The 21,540-nt window shown below is 41.2% G+C and overlaps 3 protein-coding genes across 3 annotated transcripts in view; all 3 read left to right on the top strand.

The window, feature by feature from the left end:
• The window catches only part of LOC147333447 (E3 ubiquitin-protein ligase TRIM21-like), a 525,380-nt gene that overhangs the window by 459,756 nt on the left and 44,084 nt on the right, over window positions 1-21,540 (top strand). The window lies entirely within an intron of this gene.
• LOC147333450 (complement C1q tumor necrosis factor-related protein 3-like) lies at window positions 1,621-4,794 on the top strand. The gene is made up of 4 exons (XM_086267601.1): window positions 1,621-2,042; window positions 2,238-2,309; window positions 4,041-4,175; window positions 4,273-4,794. Exons 1-4 carry the CDS (start codon window positions 1,838-1,840, stop codon window positions 4,554-4,556), a joined length of 696 nt encoding a protein of 231 aa, XP_086123727.1. The 5' UTR covers window positions 1,621-1,837; the 3' UTR covers window positions 4,557-4,794.
• Window positions 9,320-11,615, top strand: LOC147333449 (uncharacterized). Its single transcript, XM_086267411.1, has 8 exons — window positions 9,320-9,433; window positions 9,550-9,686; window positions 9,795-9,888; window positions 10,024-10,102; window positions 10,247-10,479; window positions 10,570-10,756; window positions 10,929-11,056; window positions 11,143-11,615. Exons 2-8 carry the CDS (start codon window positions 9,646-9,648, stop codon window positions 11,458-11,460), a joined length of 1,080 nt encoding a protein of 359 aa, XP_086123537.1. The 5' UTR covers window positions 9,320-9,433; window positions 9,550-9,645; the 3' UTR covers window positions 11,461-11,615.

Genomic DNA, 21,540 nt, shown 5'->3' with positions numbered 1-21,540 from the left:
TCTGGACTTCTTTAAGTTACTTGAAGACGTTTCACCTCTCATCCGAGAAGCTTCTTCAGTTCTAAGGTCAAATGGTGGAGAGTCCCAGATATAAGCCTAGTGGGAGTTTCCCCCCACAGAGGGACAAAAGGACCCCCTGATGATCCTCTAATCGCCTGAGCCAAGGTGGGAAACTGGGTGTGGGTCCCAATCAGCCAGAGTTTCGGGTGTGTTCATTGTGAAACCTGGCCCCACCTTATCATGCGAATTCCTGAGATCAGATGGCCCAGGATGTGAGTGGGCGTTAAGGCGTCTGGGAAGGATCTCAAAACTAGATTATAGATGGCAGAGAGAGGACTCCCACTCACAGACCAGTTCATACCTGAAACCAGTTTAGACCAGTCTAAATCTCAAACCACAGTATATGAGTCTACAACTCATATACTGATCGTGGCTGAAGAGTTGGGTGTTCGCCTTGTAATTGCAAGGTTGCCGGTTCGAGCCCCGGCTTGGACAGTCTCGGCCGTTGTGTCCTTGGGCGAGACACTTCACCCGTTGCTTACTGGTGGTGGTCAGAGGGCCCGGTGGCGCCAGTGTCCGGCAGCCTCGCCTCTGTCAGTGCGCCCCAGGGTGGCTGTGGCTACAATGTAGCTGCCATCACCAGTGTGTGAATGGGTGGATGACTGAACGTGTAAAGTGCTTTGGGGTCCTTAGGGACTAGAAAAGCACTATACACATGCAGACCATTTACTAACACACACACACACACATGGAATGAAGCTCATTAGGATCAAACACAATTTTAAGTAGGTAACACTGTTACCATCATCCTGCCTGGTTTATCGAGTGGGGTGAGAACTGACACATAGACGACTGAATTAGTATTATTTTGGGGAACATGATAGCAGGGTGAACAGAGTCCTGCAGCCAGAGTTTGAATGAGTGAAACTGGCAGATTTTTGTTTGGTTTTGTTTTTGTTTCTGAAGTATGGGGAAGGTCTTACCATGGCACCAAGTTTTAGAGTTGGTGTTTTCTCACCTATAAGAGAAAGAATATTCTGTGACAAGTCCTAAGACCGGGCTTCTGTTTTTTCATCTACTTTTGTTTTGTAGTTTTATCTTTTATCTTTTATTTTTCATTTTTATTTTTTGAACAGTGCACTGATTTCTGTTTGTCAATTTCTTTTCTTTAAGCAGATCTGCACAACGGGAATTAAAAGCGCTATACAACCTGTCGAGAAAACCGTTGCAAGTGAGTTTCTCCACATTAAAATCTAAATGCGATGATAGTTTCCACTATCAGCAAAGAAAGAAAGAAAGAATGGATGAATGGATGGAAATAAAAACAAACTGACTGACTGGTAAAAGCTGACAAGACTTGACCACGACTCAAGGTTAACCTCCACCTAGACAGGACGAAAGGGTGGATGAATTTATGTTTCCTTTTACAGGAGCAGAAAGATGACAGCAACATCCGAGGTTGATGGTTTAACCTTTTAAATGCCATTTTTATGTTTGTGAATCTACCAGGGGTGTGTTATTCATGGGGTTGTGTTGTGTGTTGCTCACAGAGGTAACTGTGACAAAGTGTGTATACACCTGCGCAGTGCTACCATTTGCATTTTCCCCATTTGGAAATTGTAGCATTAAATTCAACTGACCTGTTTTAACAGCAGTCAACCAAAACACAGAGGTTGATGAGTTCACTATTCCAGTCATGTTTGAGTACTTCCTCGTTTTTTAACAAACTGGGAGGAGTGGGGAAGTAACCTGATGAGAGTCCTGCCTCTTGCTGCCATATCATAAAAAGGTCAGATTTGCAGATGAGACAGTTGAACTTCAGATTTCTGGAGACAGGATGGAGACCATCTTGGTTTTCTCTGTGTTGCTTCTGGCCTGCTCTATCTCAGCAGCTCAGACAGCTGAAGATGAGGTCATTCTTAAAAAAAAGATTGCACTCCTACAGCCATTTACAAGTGACATGGAAGCTGTGCTGACAGGGATAGTCACCTCTTTGGCTGTACAGAAAGAGCAGATCACACTTCTTCAAAAGGAGAATCAAGGTACAAAATTGTGTTAGTTAGTGAGAGACAGCAGCATCAAGAAGCCTTCATATGATCCGCTGTTGTGTTCCAGTTATTTTAAAGAACAGAATTGTATTTCTTGATCATGTAAAGACAGAATTTTAATTACAGGAACACTAAAGCAATCTGAGGACAAGCTGTGCAATCATGTTCCATTTCCTTTTGTTTTGTCAGAACAAGAAGCAAAACTAAAAGAAGTGGAGACACAGAAGACTGAGATTGAGCAGCTGAAGCAGCGGCTACAAGGTACTGTGTGCAAATCCTCAAGGGCAGAATTTCTATAGAGATGTTGTAATATTTATGTTTATGACACAAGTTTGAACGTAAACTGTTGAAATAAAATTGTCTAATTGTCAGCACAAACAGATAAGCACTGCAAATATATTCACTGGGAAGTGATTTAGCATGACTTTTGTCATGCATTTGAATTGCATAGTTATTGGTTCCATCTTCAATAACTTGTCTTTTATATGGAGTGAGAGAAAGAGACTGAAGAGACAGCAGGGATAACAACTTTGAAATAAAACTGCTTCATTTCTTCACATAAATCATGATATGAAGCAACATATAGAGCAGGCAATGCAGGACCACGGTCTGATGTCACGGGACCGAGTGGTCAGTACCAAAACTGGACTGAGGTGCAGAAACCCAGGACAGAGAAGGCAGGTAGCTTTACAATATACTCAGTCTTAGAAAATGTGTCAAGAACAAAAAGCAGTGAAAGGTAGAATTTGACGTGGCGTGGCCTGGGTAACATGGCTAGGGGGACGTGGAACTAGAAAGGGGAAATGGGCCTGAGATCAGCCTGGAACAGGGCAGTTAGCAGTCACTTTGCAGGAGGAGCAAAAGAGCCATGAGTGGAGGGTGAGCTGAGCAATGTGGAAAGGCTGACCTGAGGTGAGATCTAGAGGTTGCTGATAGAGTGGTGGCAGCGGGCAGGCAGGTGAGGCATCGAGTGATTTCAAAAATGGTGGTTTGTTATCCTGAGTCCGAGAGAGAAGCGTGAGCCAGAGGTTTGAGAGAAGGTGAATCCAGGAACTACAGCACAAGAAAGTAAGGTTATCAAGATTATTCACAAAGGGAGCTTGAAACATGAGAGCCAGCTACCAACATGGATTGATGACAAACTGGCAGTGAATGAAGGTCAGTGGGAGGCTTAAATCAATCTGGGTTGATTGGCTGCAAATCAGCTCCAGGTGTGAGAAACTGGAGGTGGCCCTGCCCAGGGGCGGATCCCAGGTAGACTCAGGAGCCTGACTGAATATTGCAGCCGCACACCATGACACCTGAAGTGTTTAATGGGAGCTGATGTCACATGCTGCTCCAAATATCCTCTCTAATCATGTTGATGAAGTATTGGTGATACTGGCACATCCTGATGTGCCCATGCTGGCAATAATCGGCTTCTAGTTTAGAATTCATTAGACAAATGTTTTATATATAAAGAATATTAACTGTTAATAGTGGTAAATACGATTGATAATCTAAGAAGGCTTACATAAGTTAATCGAATTATTAGTGAAGTACAGGAATTAAAATGGAGTCAGCGCCTTAAAAAAGGAGTGAAGGTGGAGCAGTGGTGACCCATCACACTGTTACTTTAATTTACTTTATTGATGTATATAGCACTCTTAACACGGTAAAAGCGTGCTTCACAATAATGTAAAACAGATAAACATGAAACAGCACAAAGCTCGTCTAAATATTAGACTATCACTCTCTGTATTTTCTGTGCTGCTGACAAACTGAAGAATCATTAACTTACAGTTTCACAACAGTCTGTTTTTAGTGCAGTGAACACGATGACATTTCTTCAACATGATATCTACATAAACTAATATTTCAAGACTATATCAAAGTAACGCATTTACCAAATGGGGTTTGTGTAACGTGTAGTATTTGAATTCACAGCCTGTACAAAGGAGGTATAACTGTAAAACAGGAAGTTTAAAATAATGACATTTCTCTTTCTCTCAGCCAAACAGGTGGCTTTCTCAGCCTCTCTGGTGGAGCATGGTGGTGGAACTTATACTGGACCATTTAACACAGAGACTACTCTGATCTTCAAACGCGTCGTCACAAACATCGGAAATGCCTACAACCCCTACACAGGTAATAACACTCAATGTCACTTCTCTGCTTTGCTGATGTTCCAGATGTTCTAACAGCTGATTTTTCATGTAATATGGCAAAAACAAATGTCCCACAGGTATTTTCACTGCACCAGTCAGAGGAGTCTACAACTTTGAGTTGACCCTGCATGGACACGGAGACATTGCATATCCTACAGCTGCTAGGTTGTTCATGAATAAAGAGCTCATTTTTACGGCATGGGAACATCAGACAACACTTTCTCCAAGTGCCTCTAATGGTGGCTCACTGCTTCTAGATGCTCAAGATCAGGTGTATGTGCGCCTCTGGGCTGGTGGAAGGATATTTGATGATTACAATTATCATACCAGCTTTAGAGGGCATCTGCTTTTCTCCATGTGAAAGGTGTACCAGCTGCAAACTTCCTGTTTGGGCTGTCTTGTAGCTTTTTCTTTATTTTTTCAGAAGTAAAACAGGAAGTTAATCACCTGCTGGGATTATTTTTCATCTGTCTGTAAATCCAAAATCCAGATACACTAAACAATAATGTCGTTTGGATCTCTCTCTCTTCTGATTTCAAAATTCAATGTGATTCCATTCTGTCATTTCATTCTAATAATATATCATAATAAATCGATGATTAAGCAGCAGAGTTAGTTTCTTTGTGTGTTTTAATTGCCATTATCTCATACTGACAGCAGAAAAGTCATGTCACAGTTGTGTTTCCAGAACAGAGATCAAACCTGACACATGCTGGGAGTTTGGCCCGATTTAAAATTCTGTGCTGAATCGTTGTAGAGTCAATGATGTCGACGATAACCTACATCAGTACATCACCGCTATTACCTTGTGGTGGTGTCCTGGTGTTTTATATGCACTGCCAGCTGTTAGAAACAAAATACTGGACCCTTTGTTGCAGTCAGTTTATTTGTGGGCGTAAGATATTTGTACTTCTAGTTTTACATCTTAGTACGTTCCTTCACATCCAATCTGATTTCAGTAATATCCTTCCTGGAATTTGTTCAAGTTTACCAGTTTTTATTTTGATGCTATGATTTTTTATTCTGTCACTGATAAATAAAAAAATTGCAACAAAAAAGTAGTTGAAAATCCACACTGTAAAACCCAATGCGTTAATTTAACTCAAAACTTTTGGTGAAACTGATTACATAAAATATTTTAAGTAACTAAAACAAACAAAAAAACAAGTTAAATAAACATAATTTATATAGTTGATTTGGATAAAAAAAAATTTAAGCTACACTGATAAATGTTTTTTTGTTATATCCACATTTTTGGTTTGGTACTGTCACTGTGTGTGGAGGCAGGCCGTGCGGTGGTGTGTGTGGTGGACCCAGGTGCGAACACAAGTCAGTAGACGGGAGTGAATTTAAACTGAAAGCGAGCCTTTATTATGGCTGATGACAGAGTTCAAACAAAGTTATTTAGTCAGAAATAACGTGACTAAACTAAACTATAACTAAACTGGGAAACTGATACTGTGATAAATTATGGAGACTCAGAGAACTATGACCATGACTGCAAAGACTGGCCGTGAAAACATGGAGGGTGGGAACACAGACGACGCGACACAGGCTGAATGAAACACAGTGGCTGTATCCCAATTCAGGGTCTGCAGCTTTAAAGTACGCAGCCTCGACGATCCTCAAGGGCCGCGTACTCAAAGACCGCTAAGGCCGGAAGTGCGAGGCTTGTGAAATGGGCGGTCTAGCCTCCGTTGCGCTGCCCAGGTTGCCTAGCAACCATGATACTAACAGCTGGAAACGTGTCATTCAGCTTTGTGTGACAGAGATGAAGGAGAACATCTTTTGTTCATTTGTTTGTTCCTACATGAGCTTTGATCATTCTCTGTAAGATGAAGCTCAGCTATTGAACGGCGTGTATTTTAAAGTAAAGGCTTTAAAACCAAGTTAGTACAAACGTCACTGATGTCACATGACTTTGCCGACATGTGGCCAACAGTAATGTTTTAATGTTCTTCGTTATTAAACATTTGCACATAAATAAGTGACATCAAATTCAGTACTTAAAGTTCACTCTTCGGGCGCCCCTCATCCGCCGTTTTTTTTTCGGCAAAATTATCCACACCCACCGCCGCGCTATGCATTCTGGGATATGTTGGGCCACGAAGTCTACACCGCCACAGCCTTAAAATTCAGGGAAATGAAGGACGCATTTGGGGGCTGCATTTCGAGCAGCCTTCGAATTGGGACAGCCTTCGGCGCGCCGCTGTGACGTAATCGGCCTTAAAATGCGGCCTTTAAGGCTGCAGACCCTGAGTTGGGAGACAGCCAGAGACTAAATACACATAAGGGATGATCAAGGGAAGTGGAAACACATGAGGGGGAACAGCTGATACACATGAACCTAAAGACAGGACAGGGAAAGTGAAACTGCATACACTGACATTAGACACAGACTTTCAAAGTAAAACAGGAAACATGGGGATTAGACGTGACCTGAACTGAACATAACCACACAGACATGACGCATGACAGGTAGACGCACGGACCAGGGAGACTGAATACAGGAGGAGATGACATAAACAAATAAGAAACAAAGGACTAAACAGCAACCTCAGAATGAACTAGCTGAACTAAACTAGGACACAGATGAATACCAAAATATATAAACACTCAAACACTGGGTCACAGACCCCGCCCATGACGGGTACTCTCTACGTGATCTTTTGACTTTCAAGTACAAATCTACCTCAATACATTTTAGGAATTAATAATTAGTTTTAAAATGTTAAGCATCTTAAGCTAATAGGACTCAAAGCTTTAATACACCCAAACTCTTGTAATAGCCAAAACTACTGTGTTTTGAATTGGATATTAAAAGAAAATGTGTTAGAAATAAGCAATTACACTTGTAAAAACACAAGACAGACAACATAAATTTACTGAGTATTTTTAGCTTGCATTACAAAATGTCTTAACATTTGCACTTTTTCAGAGAACCAAAAAACTTGCAAGGGGATAGAGCTGAGATCCTCTATGACAAATGGAGTTCAGTAATAAATGACAAATTAAATTTCCTTGTGTGCATGTTCATAAAAGAAAAGAAATCTCTGGCAAGCCCAAAGAGATAAATTCAACAGTTTTATTGGAGAAAATGTCAGAAATGTCAAGTTTAGGCACAAGTTTACAATATTAGAAATAAAGAATTTCACAACATGTTTTAACAGTGTTCTGATTTGATTAACACATGAGTCATTTTATTAAACAAAGAAAGAAAGAAAAGGAAAAGAAAAAACCCTCAGATAAAATCCTGCATTATCAGGGGGGGAACTGAACTTAAGTAAATAACAGTGCAGCTAATACACTGAAATATTATTGGGAACTCTTATAAAATACAATCCAAGTGCCTATTTGATAAGTATATATTAAAGACTATATTAAAGCGTAATATTAAAGGGTAATATTAAAGGCCGGCTTTAAGGGTTTATATATATATAAAGTATACTGTGCTTTAGGTCATTACATTTCCTGGAGAAATGAAACTGTGATAAACAGGAGCTTTAGTGCAGACTTTTCAGAGAATGTAGCTCATGTTTGTGCTGCTAGATGATGACCTGAAGGTGGTCTCCTGTTGTGTCCGTGAGGAGTGGGGGTGCAGAGTATATCACACTCATCCTGTCAGTAATGCAGTAGATCTGCAGAAGGCTTTCACGCTGTGCACATCTCCCTTCCTGAAGGTGTTACTGAAGAAGACTGTATTGAATAAAGTGATTGCATATGTTTTGATTACACTGAGTTTGCGTCTTCTCTGAAAAGCCTGAGGACAAAGGAATTGGGGTCGATAATTGGTGCCTGTGACCCGGATCCAAAATGGCTGAGAGACACGAATTAGATCGTAATCATGGGGTCGTGAAACGAGGCGAACAGAGGACAGGTCTAACAGAATCTTAAAGGTAAGCACCACCTGTTGCATCCAAGTGTGCATGTTGGATGAACCCTAAATCATCTGTTCGCTAATTTAAACGGCACTCGTGCAAAATTCTTCCAGTGTCTGGGCACTAGAGCAGGAGACTTTTGTTAAGAACTGCAGGTTGATGTCTAACGGGACAAATTTTGACCTGGGGTTGGTTCCCCCACCGATGGCTGGACGCAGCGGCGGACCAGCAGCGTCTGGGGTCCTAGGCTGGTAACCTGAGAATTGAGGGCCCCCAAACCACCCTAGAATAGCACAGAGCAAGAGACGTTCATTAAGAACTACAGCTTGATGTCTGGCATTCTAGTATTGTTTTGTTACACAGCAAAATCTCCAGTGTTAAATTAACACTAGAGAGTGTCTATATGGGGCCACACCTCTGAGTGTTAAATACAACACTGTTGAGTGTTAAAGTAACACTTTTGACAGTGTTATATGTTTAAAAGTAACCTAGTCAGTCTTGAAGATTAACAATGACTAACACTGAGCAGTGCAGATTTTCTAACACTGGAATATTTCTAACATTTTGAGTTATTTTCATTTCGCCATTTGTTGATTCACTTGAAGAGCGAGTAACGTAATATTGGTCAAGTGATCAGTTTGATATCTTTCGTGATGCACCGTCATATTTACATTATTTGTACAGTACGAATGATTTTCTTTGGTACCTGGTCAAACTTCAGCTCTCCTTAGTATGGCTGGCTCCGTTTCTCCAACAGCGCACTCACAGGCAGCAGCTGCCCCACCCCCTCCTTCAGTCGCTTAGTGCCTGAGCTCGGATCATACCAATATCAGGGGGGATTCACGCACAGTCGTAAATTCCCACGGTATGCACTATGTGCTTCGAATATTGTGTGTACTTTTTGTTTTATGCAGTTGTCAGCCAGGCATCTAACTATGAAAAAATTACACTCCAAAAGACCCCGGGCTTCTGACAAAACTACCCGGGCTTAAGCCCAGTAAGCCACCCCCACGCTCCGCCCCTGTTTTTGAGGATATAGTAACAGATCCCTCAACCGGGGTACTAACCATCAAATATGAAACAGGTTTGTTTGAGTGATTTGTGTTTCATTGGATGTCTTTTTTTTTTAGTGTCATTATTACATTGTTTAATCAAAGAGTGTATAAAATGAGTCTATGGAGGGACCATGTTAACTGATTTGTTTTGCTCCTATTTTTAAGGTCTGGAAACATCTGTTGCAGAAGTGTCTCCTGAGCGGTTCCAGTTATCATGGCCACATTCATCAGATTCACAGGATACGGTCATCCTTTCAGACAGCCCTTTGAGGAAACGTCAGAAGCTGGATGCAGAAGCTAAGCAAGTAGGAGCTAACAGATTTCCACATTCTTCTAATAGTGTCTTTTTTGTTTGTAGTTTAAGTGTTCTGAACTGTAGTGGTTATATCAACATGTAGGATGTTTTTATTGTGTTTTCCAGTTGGTGGAATCCATTCTCACAAGCAAACCTGGTGGAGAACGTATAATAAATGAGTACAATCGGACCAAGTCCCTGGTGGATGAAACCAGAAGAAAAATGGTCAACATACTGGTAGCTGACATGACAGAAAAAAATGGGTAATTTATTTCTGGCCCTGTGATTTTTTTTACTATCATTTTCAAATTATTTTAAATCTCTATGAATTCCAGGGAAGCTGACTAGTTCTTTTCCTTTTGATCTTGCAGGACATCACCACCACGGCAGGTAAAAGAAATGTATGCCAGAGGAATTGTAACCTTTTTCCCTTACCTCAGTGACCCGTACTCAAAAAATGGCTATGTGAGTAGCTAACAGCAATAACTGATACAACTAAAATCAAAATTTTAAATCCTGCCAAAATGTATGTCCTTATCAACTGTTCATGGTCACATAACTTACTGATAATTAATAAACAAAATGTCTGTATATGTCGAGAGTGGCACTGGGTACTTGGCCTGGAGGATTAAAGCCATACAGAGATGCACTGCTAAAGAGAGGCGATTAACATCTGGAGGTAACATTCCTAATTCAGTGGAAACGTATAATACAGTTCCAAATTGTGGTTCTGTATTAATAATGGTTATCAAATGTTATTATTAGTTTTGATAAAGTTGTATTTCATATTGTCTAGCACCAGGAGATGGATCATCGGGTGAAGACCAGTGTGGTGGACCGACTGCCAGACGAGAGTTGCAGTTTGTTACAGAGAAGATGCTGAGTGAGGATGAGTGCAAGGAAGCAATCTCTCTGATGAAACATTCAGCTGATGAAGACACAGTCAAGAAGAAGATGAAGTTGACATTTGTTTATCGACACAACATGGTCCTTGACCCCCTGCTGTCAAGCAACATACTGTCTGTGTTTCCACGTTTCAAAGATATCAAAGGCTTGGTGAATATTTTTCATTACGTTGACAATGTAAACACATTTTATTTTTTGCAGAGAGCAGATATAATTCTCTGTTCTCTATCCCTGTTACAGATCGAACAGGATTTTGTACTGATGTTTGGTGAGGATGTATCAGGCAGGTTGCTGGAGAGGTGGCCAACAACATTCAAAAGAAAGATTATCCAACAAGGCAGGAAGCTTCCTTCTACCAGTGACCTGGAAGAACTCTTGCTGGCAGCTGACTCTCCTGAGGATGCCACTGAAGTTAATGCTGACATTGGTGAGCTGTTATTTCTTTAATTAGAACATTCACAGGATATATAATGTTTGTCACAGAACAGCTGTCCTTTTGTATTTTGGGTCTACTCAAACATTTTGTCAGTGCAGATGCATTGAAATTTGTTATTGATGAGGATGATTCAACTTTATTAAAAACAAATATATTTTTTCAGGCTGGGACAGTGACCTCTCAGCGATGCTATTGCTATTACATCTGATTCCACCATCTGGTCAGGGTCGGAAGAGACCAGGAAAGGTGTCAGCTTCTCAAGCAGAAAGGCATCTTGTGGTCTTCAAGAAGGTTTGTTTCTTTTCTGTTTTTATGGTATGAATTACCAGTTTAAGAAACACTTGATTCTTATTGCCTGTCTGTATTTGTCTTTTCAGACTGGAACAAATATCCAAGAGCACCTTGATGCCATCACTACCAGCACTCAACCCTACCTCCTGGCTGTTGGGGTGAAAAAGCATGACATCCACCAGTTCTTCATTATTCTTGACAAGAATGCCATACCATGCAAGTCTACCTCTTCACTTGGTGCTTTTGATGAACTGTTTAAAGCACATTTTGTGTTTGGCACATCTTACAACACCATGCTTCACAACATGTACACGTTCATCCAAACCACTGTGTACAATATAGATGTTGGCAAAGTCAAAGAAAGTCCCAGAGTTGCTGAAATACGGACAAGGTTGCTTCGTTAGGGCTTGAAGGTTAATTCTCCATCATGAAGTGTTTTGTCTGTCAGGCTGAGTTTACTGGTTCAAACATGCTTGTTAGGCATTTACGGTTAGTCCATGGTTACTTACCTGGAAGAAATCTTCGCCTTAAATGTGCCCAGCGTGACTGTGGCTGTGTGTTTGGCACTTTTGCAAGTTTTAGAAAACATTTAAATACCAAACACCTTAACTATTTCGACCAACAGGCTGACACTGATGTTAATTTACAGCCTGATGTGGCAGTTAAAGAAGTTAGCACTACAGGGGAGGTGGTGTCAACTAATGTAGAAGAAACATCCACAACATCTGAAATGTTGAAAAGTTCAAATAAGAGCACTTTGGATATGTGTGCCTCTACTGTTGCACAGCTCAGGGCAGCTGGATTAAGCCAATCTACTGTGAATAGTTTTGTCTCCTCAATGGAGGAAGTGTTTTTTGAGATTCATACTCAGGCTAAAGATGCAGCTTTACAGAGCCTACCTTCACAGGACACTTCAAGTAAAAAGAAATTAGAGCAGTCATTCAAAAACTTTGAAAACCCATTCACACTGTTAAATTCAGAAGCTAAACGAAATAGGCACTTTAAACAAAAATGGGCAACTGTTGAACCTGTTGAAATGGTGCTTGGCACAAGATTTGACAGTAGAAGAAACAAGATCACAGGGACTTTTGATCAAGTCATTGTAACCGATAGGTTTGCATATGTTCCTATTTTGGAAACACTGAAAACTATCTTTCAAAACCACCATGTTGTCGACATGTTCAAGTCGAGGAATATGTCCAGAGAAGGTGTGTATGCAGACTTAATCGATGCTGCCTATGTTAAAAGATGTCCCCTATTTTCTGCAGAAAAAGATGCCTTACAAATGATGACTTTGAAACTGCAAATCCCCTGGGCTCTAAAAAGGGTGTACATAAATTAGGTGCAACATACTTTACACTAAGGAATTTTCCTCCAATCTTTAATTCGTTGTTGGTCAATATTCTTTTGTGTGCTCTTTTTCATGCACAAGACTCAAAGCGTTATGGCTTTAATTCAATCCTTGAGCCACTTGTCAATGATCTGAAAGTTCTTGAGACAGAGGGACTGAAACTTCCCATGTTTAAACACTTGGTTCATGGCACTGTAATCCAGGTCACTGGGGACAATCTTGGCTTGCATAGTCTGTTTGGGTTCGTGGAGTCATTTGCAGCTCGATATTGTTGTCGTTTTTGTCTGCTTGAGAAGGATTGTTTTCAAAGTGTGTTCTGTGAAGATGATTCTGGTGTTGCACTAAGAACTCTTGATATGCATAAGCAGCACTGTGAAAGTGTACAAAGAGATCCTACGCTACCTCATGTATGTGGTGTGAAACGCACTTGTCTCTTGAATTCACTTAAATATTTCAACACAGCCAACAATTTTTCTGTAGATATCATGCATGACATTTTGGAGGGAGTTGCTCAGTTAGAGGTGAAACTTGTGCTGCAGTACATTCAGGAGAACTTCCTAAGTGCTGAACAACTTGCTGGTAGAATACATGCCTTTGACTATGGCTTCAATCAGCAGCGAAATCGCCCACCAAGGGTAAAGTTGTTCGATGGCAGTAATGATTTAGGACTAAATGCAATTCAATCTTGGTGCTTATTGCATAATGTACCTTTGATGTTTGGCGATTTGGTACAGGTGGGTGATAGCTACTGGCATCTTCTACTTCTGCTTCTACAAATTGTCAATATTGTGTTTTCACCAGTGCTGTCAGAAGGTATGACCATCTACCTCAAACATTTAATTATTGATCATCATCAGCTCTTTAAGCAGTTATTTCCTACACTCAGTCTCCTACCAAAGCATCACTTCATGATACATTACCCTCGCAGTATACAAAATATTGGCCCAATTCTGCACATGTGGTGCATGCGTTACGAAGCCAAACATAACTTCTTTAAGAAGCAATTAAAAAGCTTTAAAAACATTACAATGACATTGGCCAAGAAACACCAAAGTTGTATGGCCATTTATTGGGAGTCTTTTAGCCTCGAAAGATTAGCTTTAGGACCAGGAAAGATGGTGACACTTGGAGAGCTGAAAGAAGGTCCAGAAATTGCTTTAAAATTTGGAGCTGCGTTGTCTACCAGTGTTTTATCAGCTAAGTGGATAAAACATCATGGTACAGAGTACCGCCCTGACTTTATCATCTGTACAGAGGTAGTGTCTGAGATTCCAGTGTTTTATAAGATCAAAAGTATTGTTGTGAAAGATGACATTGCATTGCTCTGTGGAAAACTGATGGAAACCCTGTGTTTTGATGACCATTATCATGCATTTAAGGTCAGAATGCACCCCAATATGGTGCTGAAGGTGTTGAACATAAAAGAGCTGTGTTACTTCAAACCATTTGATCTTCAAATGAAGTATGGCACTTCTGATTCCTCCCTGTATGTGGTTCCATATTGTCATTTTATGCTGAACTAAATTCATTGTTTTAAAGTGTTTTATGACTGTTTTTGTGTGTGTAGTGTTTTATGTACACTACATGAGATGTTTTAATATTTTGAGCCTGACATCAAAATAAAGCCGTTAAACCTATTATCTAGTTGTGGTTTTTGCTTACTTGTTTTATATTTTAAAGCATTATTAGAAACCAGGTTTTCATGCTGGAAGAGGAAGAGTTTTAGTAACACTACTTGGTGTAAAATTAATTTAAAATTTTACTCTATGAGAGCTAATTTTTCACAAGAAAAAGTGTATGAATAACACAGTATAGAGTAACATCAACTCTCATCAGAGTTATTTGAACCCCCAGTGTTAACTTGAAATAACTCAATTCAGTGTTAAAAATCAGTGGAATTTTACTCAAATAGAGTTAATTTATCACTATGATAGAGTAAATAATATGACACTACTAGTAGTGTTGGGTTCATTTAACACTCTGCAGTGTTACTCAGTGTTAAATTTTACTCTATTTAGAGTTAATTTTACTCTAAAATTTTAACACTATAGAAAGAGTTGATTTAACACCAATTCCGAATGGGACCAAATAGACTCGGACCAGTGTTAAATTTAACTCTTTAAGTGTTATTTTAACACTCCGAATTTTACTGTGTAGGCTCGTTATTCGTTACTTCGTGTGTTGCGTTCGACTTACCTCGAAAATCGGAACACGGACCTGGGAATGATGTCACATGCGAGTAAACAGCGTTCTGGTTAGCAGATGTGTAAAATTGCTTGGTGGTGGCTGTGGCAGAGCTTCCACAGATTTAGTAACATTAGCAAGTGGTGGAGGCTGGCCTTTTTACTGTCCCGTACAAACAGAATCGTCTGGTATTCAGAGAAAATATTATAATATTGAGCTGAAAAGGAACAGTTTGTCCCGGACTTTCGCTATAATGGAAAAGACACAAAGCTGGATTTATTCTGTCATTACGCTGCACAACTGCCTCTCCTCCTCTCATTCTCTCCTCCTTCTCCTGTTGCTACTTCAATCATGAAACTGATCAGTGATCAGCTGATCGGCTCTCTTGTTTGTTTATCGCCCACTTTGAGCCAGAAAGAGGAAACCAGCGGATATCGTGCTAAACAACAGCAGCACGTTTAAGCTTGATCAGCTGTTGTTAGAATTTATTTAATATTACTTTCTAGTATCAGCTGATGTTTGCTGGAGCCACAGCTGTAAAGCTGCTGGTCATGATATGGTTTGTATATGTGGTGGGAGGGAAACATGAAGATGAAACCAGGAGATGTCCTTACTGAATCATCAGAGCTGTGATGGAGAAACAGGTTTACCTTTTAGGTGACATGGATGAGTTGAAGTTATGAACTGTTTCTGAGAGACAAATAACACCAGGATCTGTTAGATTTGTATTGTTGATTGTCATTCATGCTTAGAAATATCTACTCATATATGCTTAGAGTTTTATAATCAATGTCATGTTGGTAGAGGGTTGATCCTTAGTTGTCTGCAAAGACTTTGTGTGCATTCCAGAGTGTTCTGGCATTCACACCCACATCCTGGGAGCAGGTGAGAGGTCGTACCTGCTCTTATTGTTTTATGGTAGGATAAACGTAGCTGTGTCAGCTTTGGGCTAAGAGCCTTATGTTTAGATGGACCGCTAGACTCCTGGCACCAGCTTTGGGGAGTCTTCACAGGGTCACATCTTGACCCCACACACACACACTAGTTACTTCTATCAAAGGTTGTGTGTGTGTGTGTGTGTGTGTGTGTGTGTGTGTGTGTGTGTGTGAAAGGCACCATGTCACATTCTAGGAGAGGAGAAGGCAGTGGGCCGTGAAGGTGAGAGAGGAAGGGGAGATAGTGGCTCTGGGTGGAAGACAGCCACTAAACAAATGGAGGAGTTAGGAGAGGCAGGCTCTGTGACTGCTTGGCTTGCATGCCTTTGTGACTTGTATGTGTTCATGTTCAGACTGCCTGTAGGGGAGAGCTTTTATTTTGACCCTGTTTTCTCTTGTTTATGTGTTGTCAGGTAGGTTATGGTTATAGGTTGTATATTTTGTTTTCTTGAGAGTTAGGTAAGTTTCTTTTTTTCATATCAGGGAAGATTTGTTTGTTATGTTGGCCATGGCTCTCCCTGGAGTTAATCCTCAGTCTGAACCAGAATTTCAACACTAGCATGAAATAAACTTTTAAAATTATGATCTTAGCTCCTCCTTCACTATTTACCTTTATGTTTGTCCCTTCAAGCCCCCTAGACTAGCCAGGGGAAGTAACACTGTGGAATGTTTTCTGCTGATTAAGCAACATGAGTGAGTTACTGTGGGGAGGAAACTCTCCTCTGTGATAAGATTTAAACATGCATCTCTGTTGTCCTGTTAACTGATTAGATTACAGAAAAGATGAGATGACTATATTTATTAAATAAAAAGGTGTCTGATAGTGTGGATAGAAGGTGTAGCGGGAAATGAAAAAGCAGCTTCAGAAGAAGTGCCTAAAGAAACACCTAAAAGTGAGAGAAGGAGAAGAAAGGGGAGGGAGATCTGACACAGAGCTTGGGCCGGCGCTTCTCCCCTCTCCGTATAATATGGTAAATGACCTGCATTTGTATAGCGCTTTACTCAGTCCCTATGGACCCCAAAGTGCTTTACACTACATTCAGCCATTCATGGTGATGAAAGGCCTACATTGTAGCCACAGCTGCCCTGGGGCGCACTGACAGAGGCGAGGTATAATACACCAAATAGCACATAATTTTCCTGTTCGTCCACCCCTGTCTCTTCTTCTACTTAAGCCCCATTACAGGCTGCTCTGCAGGCCCTGGAAGCCGAAGCTGACCTGGACTCCTGCTCTCCCCTCGTCGACGTGACCCTGACCAACCGCAGCAGCAGCTGGACCCACCACAACAACCTGAAAATGCCAACGGAGCTGCAGGAGGGAGACCTCACACAGTGGAGACGGAGGGCGCTAAACCCAATTACCTCTGCAGGACTGGCTTCTGTGTCTTCTGTGTCTTCTGGATACTGGTGTTTTTCACTATTTTTCTTCTCAATCCACTTCGAGTTTTGAAATATTAGCTACATACATACATGACAGTATCAGAATCAGAATCATAATCAGAATACTTTATTGATCCCTGGGGGAAATTATTTTTTGTTACAGTGCTCCATTTTAAACCAACATTAAGACAAGACAGACAATACACTAACTAAGAATAGTACAATATATACATATATATACATACATACATACATAAGTCACTTATAAATAAATAGTTGGAAAAGAAACATGTGTAGCTGTAGCAGCAAACAGTGTGTTAAGTGGATGCGTTGTACAGGGAGATGGCCACAGGCAGGAATGATTTCCTGTGTCGTTCAGTGGTGCTTTTCGGTAATCTCAGTCTCTCACTGAACGTGCTCCTGTGACTGACCAACATGTCATGGAGTGGGTGGGAGGTGTTATCCAACATTGTCTTTATCTTGGACAGCATCCGCCTCTCCGACACCACCTTGAGGGAGTCCAGCTCCATCCCCACAACATTGCTGGCCTTACGGATCAGTTTATTAAGTCTGTTGGCATCTGCGACCCTCAGCCTGCTCCCCCAGCATGCAACAGCATAGAGGATCGCACTGGCCACCACAGACTCATAGAAAATCCTCAGCATTTTCTGGCAGATGTTGAAGGACCTCAGTCGCCTCAAAAAATAGAGACGACTCTGGCCCTTCCTGTAAAGTGCTGTGGTGTTTTTAGCCCAGTCCAGTTTATTGTCAATGTGTACTCCAAGGTATTTATAGTCCTCCACAATGTCAACACTGACCCCCTGGATTGAAACAGGGGTCAAGTGTTTCCTGGTCTTCCTGAAGTCCACTATCAGTTCCTTGGTCTTTGCCACGTTGAGCTGCAGATGATTCTGCTCACACACGTGACAAAGGAGTCGACCACAGCCCGGTACTCTGTCTCATCATCCCTGCTGATGCATCCAACCACCGCAGAGTCATCAGAAAACTTCTGAAGATGGCAGGTCTCTGTGCAGTGGCTGAAGTCTGTGGTGTAGAGGGTGAAGAGGAAGGGGGAGAGGACAGTCCCCTGTGGTGCCCCTGTGTTGCTGATCACCTTGTCAGACACACACTGTGGGAGACGTACATATTGTGGTCTTCCTGTCAGGTAATCAACAATCCAGGACACCAGAGAAGCATCCACCTGCATCGCTGCTAACTTATCACCCAGGAGGGTCGGCCTGATGGTGTTGAAAGCACTGGAAAAGTCAAAAAACATGACCCTCACAGTGCTCGCCGGCTGGTCCAGATGGGTGTAGACACGATTGAGCAGGTAGATGATGGCGTCCTCTGTTCCGAGACGAGGCTGATAAGCGAACTGAAGGGGATCCAGATGTGGTCTTACTATGGGTCGCAGCTGGTCCAGGATGAGCCTTTCCAGGGTCTTCATGATGTGGGAGGTCAGTGCCACGGGCCTGTAATCCTGGGGGCCACTGGGACGAGGCGTCTTTGGTACAGGGACGAGGCAGTATCCAGAAGACACTCTGTTTTCTAAGCCAGTCGGCACCGGTACCGTTATATACGTAAGCTAAGTGCAACAAGAATGTAGGTGCGGCTGGCTAGCTTGAACGTGACTTCGCATGTGAGGGCTCACTTGACCACAGTCTTGTAACAGGCTGCTGCTCCACAGCTGTCGCATTTCACAGAGTTCTGAGAGTCTCTGCTGAGACTAATATATTGGTAAGTAATGCAGCTGCTTCACTTGGGCTACTAGCAGGTTGCTGAGTAGACATCTGTTGTATTGGTTTGTTTGAAATCTACCCCTTTTTCCTTCAGTTTCCTTGTCAGGAAACAACTTCCTGTTCAGCTGAAACTGCTTGGTTTTCAGTAAAGTGTGTGTGTGTGTGCGCTAAAGTTTCAGTAGTGTGTGTGTGTGTGCGCTAAAGTTTCAGTAGTGTGTGTGTGTGAGAGCGTGAGCGAAAGCTAAAGTTCAGTAAAAATGTCCCTTACGGCACCTCATAGATTATATTCTTAAACTTAGTTACAGCACTTTCAGAAAGACATCTACTGTGATAAAGTCTACTCTCCACCGCTGTGTAATCAATTATTGTAAATGTAAATGTTATCAGGAAATGATCAGACAGCAGAGGGTTTTCAGGAAACACTGTTAAATGTTCAGTTTCTATGCCATATGTTAAAACAAGATCTAGAGTGTGATTAAAGTGGTGGGTGGGTTCTTTTACGTTTTGAGAGAAGCCAATTGAGTCTAATAACAGATTAAATGCCATGTTGAGGCTGTCATTTTTAGCATCTACATGGATGTTAAAATCAGCCACAATAATTATTTTATCTGAGATTATCACTTTTTTCATGTGCTGAATCATTTTCACCTGTATCCTGATCATTTTACTGTCTTTGTGCTTGTTCTTTACTGTTTATCTAACTGCAGCTTCCTGCATTCCATACTGTGTATATTTGCCTTCAAACTGGTCAGACTGGTGTGGACAAACGATATTTTGTTTTGTATTCTTATGATGACATTTTATAACCATAACTATCATTGATTAATCATTTATCATTGTCGTATCTGTTGACAGAATAACCTTTTAATTAGATCTATGTTAATCTGAGTAAAATATTAATGTACACATATTTCCATCACTTTAAGTAGTCTCTGGATTATTCTTTCTGTCTGCTTAAGCTGTTGCAACATCACCATCACCACTCGAACTGGTGGGTCCAGCTGGACTGTTACATTCAGTTTTGCACGTAGTCGGGCCTCAGTAACGTGCACATATATACAGACTTATGAAAGACACGCACGTTCCCTCACATACACACATATTAACAAAGGGAGGTCGTCTCAGGACATCTTCTCTAGTGGACTCACAGTTTCACAAAATGCACAACAGATCACACACTTGTTTTCTCTAAAAGTATCATCTGATGTCTATATAAGGAACTTTTGGGATTGTGGGGACTTGATATCATTTCCAGTAAGGTCTGTGTGACGTCATCATGAATAATATAAAAAGATATGGAGAAGCCTCCGCCCGCCAGAGATCTGTTGTTGTACTCTTGTCTTCCCATGCTTCTGTTTTAGAGGTGTGTAATAAAGATCACTATTCTGGCATCTACTGAGACCATGCAGTCGTTTGTCTTCTCCTCAAATTTGAACCATGACACTGGTCATGGTTCACTGTTGAAATGAAACCTTGTTGTAGCTGCCAGTGTGAACACACTGATCCCTGCTCAGCTCTCACACTCACTGTCTGCTTTCTTTGGAATATGACCGATGCAAATATTGAAAGCCAGGGAGTTTCTCTGTTTACAGTCTAGTCTAGTCTAGATCCTGTTCAACTTCCTATGTTCACCACATCCACAAAGTCATTTATGTATCTGGGATATTTTTCCACTTCCCAAAACACTGGTAATGACAATAAACTGTCCAACAAAATATATTAATGTTCTGTGAATATATGAAAAACCAACATAAGTGTGAAAACGTAGTCTTTCTACAGAGATATTTCACCTCATAGCTGCTCACAGACTGTATTTACAAGTGACCAACTACAACATCTAACGCATAAGTACATCGAAAGTATATATCAAATATTTTCTGTATTCAAATATATTCAGAGATATTTGAAAGCCTTTCCAGGTGAGTTGATCGAGGAGGGTCGGAAGCCAGTGTCAGACAGAGACTTTACAGTCAAGGAGTCAAGGAGGCCATTTACATGAAAGGGGAAAGACCATCTCTCATCGAGGAGGGGCCTAAGGGTACATCTGTCACCATCTTACATGCTGTGATTGCAGCCATTCCCCAACTCTCTGTGAATGGGACTCATGGCCATTGATCAGTGGGCTTTGATGAGTGGTTGTTGATCAATGGTCATTTGAATTTGCATATTATGATCAACAAACTGAACTCCCAGCCCATTGTTCCTTCAGTGATGTTGGTTTCAGTCATTATGCAAATGTTCTGTTGATAAGGTTAGGAAACCTGCAGTCAGCTGAGACTGAAGAAGTCGCTTGGAATAGTGGCTTGAATTAGTGGCTGCCTTCTGTCTGTGCTGGTGCCCCATCTATACTTTGTTCATTGTTTTATGTTGTTCCTCCGTATTATCGTGAAGCACTTGGGTTTTTAAATGAGCAAAATAAATAAAACTCTATTGTATTGTACTTGGATGAGTGATGAAACATTTCTCCCACTGAAAACACTATGTCCAGATGAACAGAATCAACTTTTTCCCAGACTCTGATCACACTAACAGAACTATAGAGCAGCAGATTTCAGCTGCACACAGCTGATGTTAGGCAGGACAACTTTACACACTGACTTTAATGGAGAGACCGGAAATACAAACACACACAGTTTGTTGTGTGAAGAAATCAAACATGAGCTGAACAAACAGTAAAGTTCCTAAAGACAAATTGTTATGGTGATGAGTCTGCATACCGGCAGGAAGTTGAGCGGCTGGTACTCTGGTGCAGTCAGCACAATCTGGAGCTGAACACTCTTAAAACTGATGACAGTGGACTTCAGGAGACATCCCTCAACTCTGCTCCCCCTCACCATATCAGACAGCCCTGTGTCGACTGTGAAGACCTTCAAGTTCCTGGGTACAACCATCTCC

The sequence above is a fragment of the Aulonocara sp. 'chitande type north' Nkhata Bay genome, linkage group LG3 (genome assembly GCF_057382095.1).
Source record: "Aulonocara sp. 'chitande type north' Nkhata Bay isolate Kocher_YH1m ecotype deep benthic linkage group LG3, A_spYH_male_GT1.1, whole genome shotgun sequence".
Taxonomy (NCBI): Eukaryota; Metazoa; Chordata; class Actinopteri; order Cichliformes; family Cichlidae; genus Aulonocara; species Aulonocara sp. 'chitande type north' Nkhata Bay.
This window is presented reverse-complemented; position numbering and strand designations above follow the sequence as displayed.

Coding starts and splice junctions, on each gene's coding strand:
- LOC147333450 (XM_086267601.1), top strand. CDS start 1,838: ATGGAGACCATCTTGGTTTTCTCTGTGTTGCTTCTGGCCTGCTCTATC. Junction 2,043..2,237: donor TCTTCAAAAGGAGAATCAAG/GTACAAAATTGT, acceptor TTGTTTTGTCAG/AACAAGAAGCAAAACTAAAA. Junction 2,310..4,040: donor GCTGAAGCAGCGGCTACAAG/GTACTGTGTGCA, acceptor TCTTTCTCTCAG/CCAAACAGGTGGCTTTCTCA.
- LOC147333449 (XM_086267411.1), top strand. CDS start 9,646: ATGGTCAACATACTGGTAGCTGACATGACAGAAAAAAATGG. Junction 10,103..10,246: donor GAGGCGATTAACATCTGGAG/GTAACATTCCTA, acceptor CATCGGGTGAAG/ACCAGTGTGGTGGACCGACT. Junction 11,057..11,142: donor ATCTTGTGGTCTTCAAGAAG/GTTTGTTTCTTT, acceptor TTGTCTTTTCAG/ACTGGAACAAATATCCAAGA.